Source organism: Oryzias latipes, chromosome 1, assembly GCF_002234675.1.
Source record: "Oryzias latipes chromosome 1, ASM223467v1".
Classification (NCBI taxonomy): Eukaryota; Metazoa; Chordata; class Actinopteri; order Beloniformes; family Adrianichthyidae; genus Oryzias; species Oryzias latipes.
The window spans coordinates 16,775,576-16,785,503 of record NC_019859.2 but is presented as its reverse complement, the minus strand read 5'-3'; the positions used below and the strand labels follow the sequence as shown (position 1 = coordinate 16,785,503).

Genomic DNA, 9,928 nt, shown 5'->3' with positions numbered 1-9,928 from the left:
TGTGAAAATGACCTCTGAGAAGTAGGTGGAGTTTCGGACTGACCCCTTTCTTCAAAGGTAGGAAAAGGAGAGCGGTGCTTTTTGTAACAAAATCATCTTCAAGCATGACAATGCAAAATCTCGTGCTGTAAGGAATATCTCTGCATCACTGGCTACTATGGGCATAAAAGGAGATAAACTGATGGTGTGGCCCCCATCCTCCTCTGACCTCAACCCTATTAAGAACCCTTAGATTAGAGCATGCTCAAGCAAAATACCTACAAGGGTGGGAGGCAGTTTACATCCAAACAGCAGCTCTGGGAGGCTATTCTGACATCCTGCAAAGAAGTTCAAGCAGAAACTCCCCAGAAAACTCCCCAAAACTCAAGTTCAATGGATGCAAGAGTTGTGAAGCTGCTGCAAAATAAGGGGTCCTATGTTCAAATATAACTTGACATTTTAAAATGCTCATGATTTTAATAGTCCTTGATTTTAGTGAATATGACCTAAAATGTTTGGGTAATACAACAAATGACCATTTTTAGTTCTGCATAATCTATAAAATGTTGTGGAACTCAGTGGTGCGTATTAATGTTCACTTTAAGGAGTTTGTTTAATAACATTTAATATATACTGTTAGTAACTTCAAAATGATGCTGTCATTTGCACAGTGTTTAGAAAAATACCACTTGCATAATAATTTGGATTGGCCTGTTAATAAACAGCAAATCGAGTGAAACCACATTATTCTAAGAATAAAAGCAAATGATTTTGATTTTAGACTAAAGTAATTCATAACAAATATATAACATTGAAACAATATCTTTATTTTATTTTGATAATTTACACCCAAAAATACTCAATCAACAAAGATAACATCACACTCCAATAGCACAAAGGAGAGATAACTGCAAGGTGTTACAGTAAAATATTCACACAGTGAAATATTATTTATGTACAATGCTGGTATAAGTATAATTACAACGTCTCATTTAAGATGTAATTCAATAATAATATGCCCCCCAAAAAGCAAAAGAATTGTTTTGCAAAATCTGCAACGATTATCATCAAAACAACGCCTATAAATATAAAGAAGGGAATTTTTTAAAATGAACAGAACATGGGAAAATACTAACTGGACAGTCCATCAAACGGCTCAAAGTCTTCCTTGTACTGGAAAATGCTTCGACTTACATTGGACCGGTCAGGACTATATACAGTTAATTACCAGTTTGTCTTGCAAATCTGAAAAGAAAACATTCACAGTCATTCATGGCTCATAAAATAGTGTTGCATTACGATTGCTTTGTTCTGACAGAGTGACAGAGATTGTAGAAATGAGGAAAAAGCTGTTAGATTTTAAAATCCTTAAGCTTTGCACCAAACATCCACCTATTCAAAGGCTTACAGTATGAAAAGAATACTTAGATTTACAGATTCAACTAAGGTGTTAAACAAAAACATTCATTTTACAAAATGTAGGTATAACTAAATGTTTTTTTAAATACATACTTTGTACATTTCAGTACCCTGAACACTTTGGATCCCCAAGGTGGCCGTCAGTTTGATGCAGATACTCAAAATGTCTCCTAAAAGGATGATATCCAAAGATGTAGTTTGTGTAGATGTTCACCCAAGCTTCTCAAATGCTCTTTTCACTCAAAAGTAAAGTGCATGACAATAAAGACATGCATTTGTCCAACTCCTTAAAGACTGTGAACATTTTCAGTGATGCTAATAATAGCAAAGCTAACGCTTCAGAGCTGTGTTTGGGTGTACGTGATCCGCAAAATTTTGATACTTTAGAAACACGTTTAGACATATATTTATGTAAATTGGCATCAAGTCACAAAAATATGTTTATGCTATATATACGTAATATTTCCTTTTTGCATAGTGGGATCCAATATACCACATTTTATTTAATGATTATCAAGTTTTCAAGATCAAGCGCTGCCAACTGTTTGCAACAGCTAACAGGCATCAGGAATATTAAACCCAATTGGCCACCTTAAAAAGGATACAAAGTATTGCTGCAAACTTTTATTTACTTTTAAAAATATTAGCTTTTAGCCTCTATAGGGTCATTATCTTGCAGAAAAAAAAGAGGGCTTTTTGGTGCAAATTATGAATGTGCTGCCTCCTACTTGACAGAAGCCAACATCACACTGCTCTTCCCAACATTTTCTAGCCATCGGGATCTACTGTTTAAGGGCACAGATAGTATTGCACGCAATAGTTGGGTCCACAGAACAGAGCACTGGCTCCGACTACGCCCAGCGACCGCTGGACACGAAGCTTCTGCTGAAGGAGAAATGCGTGTCGGAGCTCCTGTGTTTCCCCCACGCTCCAAAGGGCACCACAATGATTGTGCTGTTGTCCTCTGAACCGTAATGTAGAGCCTAGCAGAGAAAGAAAAATGGCAATGGATGTGAGAAGAGATTGTTGAAACTAATCCAACACTTCTGTGGATCTGTGGCACATGGTTAGCTGCTAATTCATTAATGAGGAGGAAATGGGTCATGCACCTGAACTAACATGACTTATCGTTCAAAAATAGAAGAGATGGATTTGTGACATGAATGACAGTTGGGAATCTGTTTTTTGCCAAGATTCAACTCATGAGTTTGCTCACATAATGGATTGTTATCATTGTAGGAGATATTAAACAGATCTATCTTAATACCATTAAGATAGATAAGTGGAAAATGACCCCACGTTTACAAAATTAGTAGCTGAGAAAGTATGGACTGGAGTACTTTAGTTTCTTAGAAAAAGCATAAACAAGCATTACTCTAAAACATACGGTAAATCAATCTAAAAGGAAAACCCATTTCTATGTGCAGATAGTATCCTGCAGACCTGGATTTTACAGGTCAGTGCTGCAGTCACTTCTAGGTGGGCAGATAAGCAAGAGAGCTGGGATTTCCTGTGTTTTGTCAGGACGTGTCTGCTGGCCCCCATGTTGATGGAATGCAGTCTGGCAACAATGAGGAACTCTGGTATTAAACTTTCACTTCAACTTCACTTCAGACACTTTTCCATTAACTTTTGAGGGTAAAGTTTGGCCGAATCCCAATTCTTGCCCTACCCCTCCAATCTTAGGGGATTCTGGAGGTGTACGGTCGTCCGAAATAGTTTTTGTTTTTAGCTCCACGCCAATGTAGCTGCCCGGCGACTACTGATGACATCATCGACTGGCAATAACGTCAGAATTCGAAGACAGTTATTCCATGACTCTCCTTTTGGAGGGCTAAATGTTGGGGTAAGGAGAAGCCGGAGGGGTCGGGGAAGAATTCGGATGCTGCCTAAATCTTCATCCTCTGTAAAATATCTCCAGCTTTAAACTTTATTGGTACACTGGTATTGGACACTGTGTAGGAACCATTAAAATGTGTTTTAGATTTTCTCTTACCAAGCTTCAGCTTCATTCAACTTTAAAGAGGGATGGATAAATACAAAAAAAAAAACAACTGGTATTTTCTAAATTTAATACTAAGCGTGAGTTCACGGTTTGAGCAACTTTATTAGCAGCATCCTCATAACATCAAGTAGCCAGCTGCTGAATATGATGAATTATGACTATATTATTTGGGAACAACTGTCACAATAAATCCATATTTGGAGTAGAAGGAAGACTCCTGGGTTTTCTTTTATTTTGAAGTGGAAGACTCTTCTTTTGTTTCCTTGCTGGCTCTTTTCTGCTTAAAGCAACTTTCCAAATACTTTTGTTTGTGATTAACTTTGTCAGCTTGGGGGTTTCAATTTAACGGTTGCCACAGATACTTTGAGATAGTAGTGGATGGATTTTTGACGTTTGACTGAGTGAGTGACCGGACATGTGTCCCGAATGAGCCGGATGTGTGGTAACAACTGTCCCGCAGATCAGTACCGGTCCCCGACCCGGGTACTGGGGACCACTGCATGAAAATACAGATGCAAAGGGAGGGTACTATACTGGAATTCATATGGAAGATGTATGAAAAACTAACCAGATATATAGCAATATACCAGTCTTCCTGCAAATGTGCCAACCCCAGGTTTTTTTTTTAATTCTACACACAATTATAAAATCCTCTGAGATGTTTTACCTGATCAGAAATTCTCTGAGCGGCCTCTTTAGGGTCATGGCATTGGCCAATAATACTGCAGATCTCCTGGCTGTTCATTATGAAGTTAACGCCATCCGTAGTCAGCGCCAGGAAAGAGTCGTGGACATGATGTAACTGGTGGAAAAAAGAAAACCCAAAACAAACACAATTTAGAGGAGATGATAGCTCAAAGGGTAAATTGTCTTATTTTAAAAATCAAAAATCAAGCTAGATACATTTGAAGATGTTTTTAGTGTTTTACTGTCTTCATATAAATAATTAGAAGTAGACTGTTTCAGTACAAGCATATCAGTAGATAAAGCAGTGGTGGATCATTATATTCACTGATAACTTATTTTTAGGATCTCTTAAAAACCCGCCAGCTTTTGCATTTTTAAACTTACCAAGATTCTTTTGGTCTCAGGCTCCGCAATGACTCCCATCTTTTTCAAATCCAAGTCTCCGATGCTGCGGGTCATTGCCAACCTGCCATTCACGTTGGGCTGTCCCAGACTGTTCCACGTAATAAAACCCCCGCTCCTTTTTATCCTGTAGGTCAATGCAAATGCAGAAACAAAGAGGGGAGGGGTAGATAATTACCATGAGGGTTTTTCAAATGCCCTCCTTATGTCGACTATTAAAACAGTCTCTGCTTCTGCAGAGTGAAACGTTTGTGTCATCTTTGATAAAAGCATCTTCCAGTACAACACTGTTCCAACCAACAGTGAAGTGAACACATAGGACATAAAAAAGGCTCTTATAGTTTATTATAGATGAGCTCAGGTCAAAATGGTAACTATTTCGGGATTTTTTTGTGTTGTCATCCTCAAAAGTTTGTGTTTTTTTTGTTATTCCTGATGTAGATCTGCTGGCTTTATGTATGCCCTGACAGTACAGTGATACAATAAAGTACAGCAAACACGAACGCGCAATAGTTGGACTCATTCTGATGATTCACAAAGTTTCTCTGTTATCTCCAAATGTGACAGTACATGCAGCAATTTCACACCGGTACCTTTCTTTCTCATCCTTTCTCTCTGGAGTGTGATCTACTGTGAGTTTAACGGCTTTGCCCTTTCGGCACAACATGGCGCGGCTGTCCCCCACACTAGCAACCACCAGTTCGATGCCGTCCCTCAACAGAGCCACAGTGGCAGTGCTCCCTGAATTCAACCCCGGCCCTACAAAGACATCAGACGAACCGTTAAAGGAATAAAAGAAAAAAGAAAACAAAAACAAACCAAAGATCAGAAATGACCACACAATAAGACAACTGTCACATTTGTGCATATCCTCACATTCATACACTAAAATAAAAAAAAATGAACACATGGTTGTAAATACCTATAGAAGACTTAAACTAGAGATTCCACAGTGAAACAACATGCAGAATAGACGAGACATTAAAGCAAAATGTACACCAGCTTAGTCTAAAGTTCAACTTCATTGGAACCAATATATATATATATATAAAAAAAACAATTACTGGGTGGGCTGGCACAATCTACCACTAGCCCATAAATAAAATGTTTAAAAAAAAGGTATAAAATGGTATTTTTAAATATTTTTGCCATAAAACTACAAATCATAAGGATTATAAAGCAAGTTAACAGTTTGTTTTTAGTCATGAGAAGATATATAAATTTATATAAATAGAAAAACATGGGTTTTGTTCTGGTTCTGCTGGAGTTCTCAAGTCGCCAAAATCCCCCCCCATCCATGGTGGCAATTCCTTCAAAACGGTTTTGTTCGATGTGTTGGCCGCTACATAGGACATTACAAAATAAACTAAAGATGAGTTGATCTAGCTCAAGTGATTTTGACCGATTTAGTTCGTAACAAGTGTAAATAATTTAACTCTTGGGTCGTCTTGAGACTGGATATGTGGAAGTCTGGTTTTATGTAAATGATCTAAGCAACACCAAGCTCTACTGTTTGACAAATCAGTGGGCTTTTACAACATGCTGATACTCTAAGTTCTCTCCTTTCTTCTTTAGGAAGATGTTTAACTTTCCCAGTCTTTTAAAAGCCAGAATTCTGGGTTTAAAACCAGATCGCATGTTACGCCATTAAACCAAATCATGGGGAAATGAATCATTGCCTCCCTTCATTTATACAGGGTTACATTTAAGATGTGCTAAATTGAAGGATTTATTATTTTTTTGGATTATTACATTACACCAGGCGTAGTAAACTTGTTACTCCCATAGTAGTAGCATATAAAAAAAGATTTTTCTTTTTTGTTGTCGTTTTGTAATATACAAATGACATCCTGAAAAAAAAGTGACCCAAAACTTAAGGTTTGAATGGAATTGATGGGAAAGCGGATCATTGCATCCCTACTATAAACACAGTCATTTATACTAGTACGGCTTAATTTATTTTTGGTTTTTAATCTATAGAATCTGTTTAACCACTGTAAGTTCTGAAGTATCTGTCCATGAGTTTATATCTTAGTCCTGTTGTCACTGACAACACCTGTAGATCCCATTCAACTTGTCACTTGTTTGCATTTGCTTTTGAGAAGAAAAAAGAAAAGAAGAGAGGATTGAGAGAAAGAAAGGGGAACCTTCCAGTAGTCCAGGATTTAGGACCCGCTGGACTCTCCTTCAATATCTAGCCTCTCGTCATCCACACTGGTACCAAGGGGCTCCAGCTCTGAGCTGGGTCTGCAGCTGTCGTAGATAACATGCACACACACACATACAGGCATATTGGAACATTTCACACAGCGTGGCCTTGGCGTGGCCACACAAGAGCTATGCTTGCTAGCAAATGTACACAAACTTACTCAGGCCAAATGACGGTTTGGTAAACTATTAAGGCAAACGTGTAAATTAGTGTTTTAAACATCTTTTGGATTATTTTTTTCAGGATACTTAATTTTAACCATAACAATTACATTGACAGTGATAGTAAAAAACAAAATAACAAGTAGAAGGAAGGACATGATCAGAAATCATTAAATTAAACCAAGCTTTACATTAGCTATAATTCCTCTGGTTCAACAAATAGCTCTCTTTTTTGTAATAAAGTTTTCCCTTTCATTTTCTATCATCATGTGTGCACACATATCTATATTTGAATTTTAAAAAATGCCTTGCGCTAATGTCTGCAAGACTTTAAATGGAAACCTTGCATGAAAAGACAGACCTGTGGCCTAAAGTGCCCATGTCGTGTCAGATGGAAAATTCAAAACCTAAGATAGGTGCATCAGATTTAAGACTAGACTCAAATGCCAAATGACATGAAAAAAGAATCAAAATGACAGAACCTACCATTTGGAAAGAAGTGCAAGTGCTTTGCAAAAGCTTTGTCTATTTCAAGGAAGGCTTTTGATAAAACCGTCTCCAAATTGTCTTCCTCTGCCAGGAAACTCCTGAAATAAGACAGAGGAAGGTAAACATTAGGCATAGCATCTAAAGATGGCGGTTCATGAAACTAAAATTGCACCTCTTGTGCCTCTTTAACAGAAAGTAAAATCTCTTCAGAATTTAACAACAATGAACTATTATGAAACCCCATGAAAATCCACACAGAGGATAATCAAACAAAATGATTGATTTGAGGAGATTCAAGCTGAACCAAATAGCAGCATGACAGAATACTAAAATGCAACTAACAAATGCTTTATCCAGTGCAACAAAAAGTATATTTTTAAATAATCTTTTAGTACACTTCTTGCTGTGACTTAGGCGGTTGAGCCGTTTCGGCCAATGATGGAAGGATTGGCTGTTCGATCCCCGCTCCCCCAGTCAACGGTCGTTGTATTCTTGAACACAACGCCTTCAGTGTGGGTCCACTGGTGTGGGAATATGTATGAATGTCTCGGTGATAGAGGGGCCGTAGGGGCAGCCACGCCTCTGTCAATATCATTATAAGGAAGCTATAAACATACCTTTACTTTGAGTAAATATAAAAAAAAAAACAAGATTTATTTTTTATTATAATTTCCTCTCCCACCCACACCATAGACAAGCTTCTCTCGAACATCCCTGTAAATACCAGCTTGCTCAATATAAATATCTTAAGTAGAATATAATACTTCCCAAGTCATGCTGTTTCCTTACTTGATGAATTTCTCCATGTATTTTTCACAGAAATCAGCTGCCTCTGATCCACCATGTCCATCGAAAACAGCAAAGTAGTGAATGTTATCAGTCATTTGGGACACCTGGAAGCGGTCTTCATTCTCTTTGCGCTGTCCAATGAGGGAGGCACAGCCGACCTTCATCAAGTTAACATTGGGAATGATTTTGCCGTAACGGATGCTGGGAGGAAGCAGTATAGGCTCATCAATACGATCGTCCCAGATGCCAAACGAATCCCAAGTGGTAGGACGGCCGCTGCTGTCTGGATCAAAGCGCGAGCTGCTGTACTGTCTCCTCGACTGTCCAAAAAGTTTCCTATCAAAGTGCGTCAGCTCTGGAAAGTTTCCTTGCTGGAAAAGCAGCGGGACCACAGTCTTCTGTACAAGACCACTGCACCTGGTCAGGCGCGCAAGACAGGTACAGGACATCACCACAACAGGATGCAAAGATGTCCACACTGAAAACAAAACAAAACATTCTAACTGAACAGAGACAGAAAGTAAATACATAATAATCAGTTAAATAGATTTAGCATTGTCCATGTAAATTGGGCAGTGGAGATCAGAGATGATTAAATAATTAATTTCTGTTTCCCCCCAGATCCAATATTTACATTTAGCAAATATATCAAAGGATTCATGTATGTGAAAAAAGCAACTTTAAAAAAAAAAAATCTAGATTTACTTTCTTTGCATGTGCATCACTTTTTCAGTTGCTAAATGGTTCTATCACATAATTATAAATGCGAACATCAATTATTTAACATCAATTAATCCTTTTTAAAATTAATCTATCAACTCAAAACCTTATATGTAATTACTTAAAAACAAAAATTCAATTATATCGAACTGATAGTTTATGGAGTTCTGCATTTTAAAAACCTGTGCTTCGTAATGCTGAGAACTTATTGCATCAGTCGCCCGTAAAAATACCAACAACGTAACAAATGATGCTATTGTTGACAATCAAGCTAGCTGCCCGAGCCCGAACCAGTAAAGGTATACTTTATGTTAAAATGAATCCGTAATTGCAAAAGATCCTGGGGGAGAACACTAAAATTGACTAGTTATTACATTATAAAACAGAAAAATCACCACTGTTTGTCTCCTAAGAACATATTAGCATTGCATAATTGAAAAGCTAGCTAGGTGGATAGTTTCGGCTAAAGATGTGGGCGGTTTTCGCCCATTTGCGAGGCCTTTTCTAACAAGTGTGTAAAAAATTGTTGAACCATATTTTCAAACATACCCTAATTATGACCTTTGTGCTCGAATCCTTTGAGAAGTTTCTGCAATAAATGAGGAATTCGCCGAATTACCAAAAGCATTTACAAGCAGTTGACTCTCCGACGTTATCAACTCACTTGGGGCCGTGGTGTTGAGTGACCAATCAGCGCGCACCTGGTTTCACGCCCCATAAACAAAGCTTAGGATAGGTCATTTGAAGGGTTATTGACAGTTGGCTGAACCAATCAGACAGAGCAGTTCTCTTGGAAACATCGAGATTGAAAAAATGGCCTTGTGGCTTCAGAGCTTAAGCGTTACTTACTGTCTATTATGGAGTCCTATACTGTTCATAATTAAATAAATAAATATTTAAATAAATAAATAAATATGACCTCATGCAAATACACAATCAACCAATAAATCTCTCATAAATATATAAAGAGATCATGAAATGGTGAAAAAGCTGCACACAGATTTTAAATTAGCCATTATATTATTCAATATATTTCATTTTGCTTTGAAAACCTCTTCATTATTTCAA

At 37.6% G+C, this 9,928-nt stretch overlaps 1 protein-coding gene across 1 annotated transcript; it reads right to left on the bottom strand.

The window, feature by feature from the left end:
- Positions 1 to 785: 785 nt before the first annotated feature.
- LOC101174726 (protein phosphatase 1K, mitochondrial) lies at positions 786 to 9,551 on the bottom strand. The gene is made up of 7 exons (XM_004065921.4): positions 9,410 to 9,551; positions 8,141 to 8,618; positions 7,349 to 7,449; positions 5,086 to 5,251; positions 4,475 to 4,619; positions 4,071 to 4,205; positions 786 to 2,381 (listed from the first exon to the last, which is right to left on the bottom strand). The coding sequence occupies exons 2-7, from the start codon at positions 8,587 to 8,589 to the stop codon at positions 2,250 to 2,252; spliced, it is 1,128 nt and encodes a 375-aa protein (XP_004065969.1). The 5' UTR covers positions 8,590 to 8,618; positions 9,410 to 9,551; the 3' UTR covers positions 786 to 2,249.
- Positions 9,552 to 9,928: the final 377 nt, after the last annotated feature.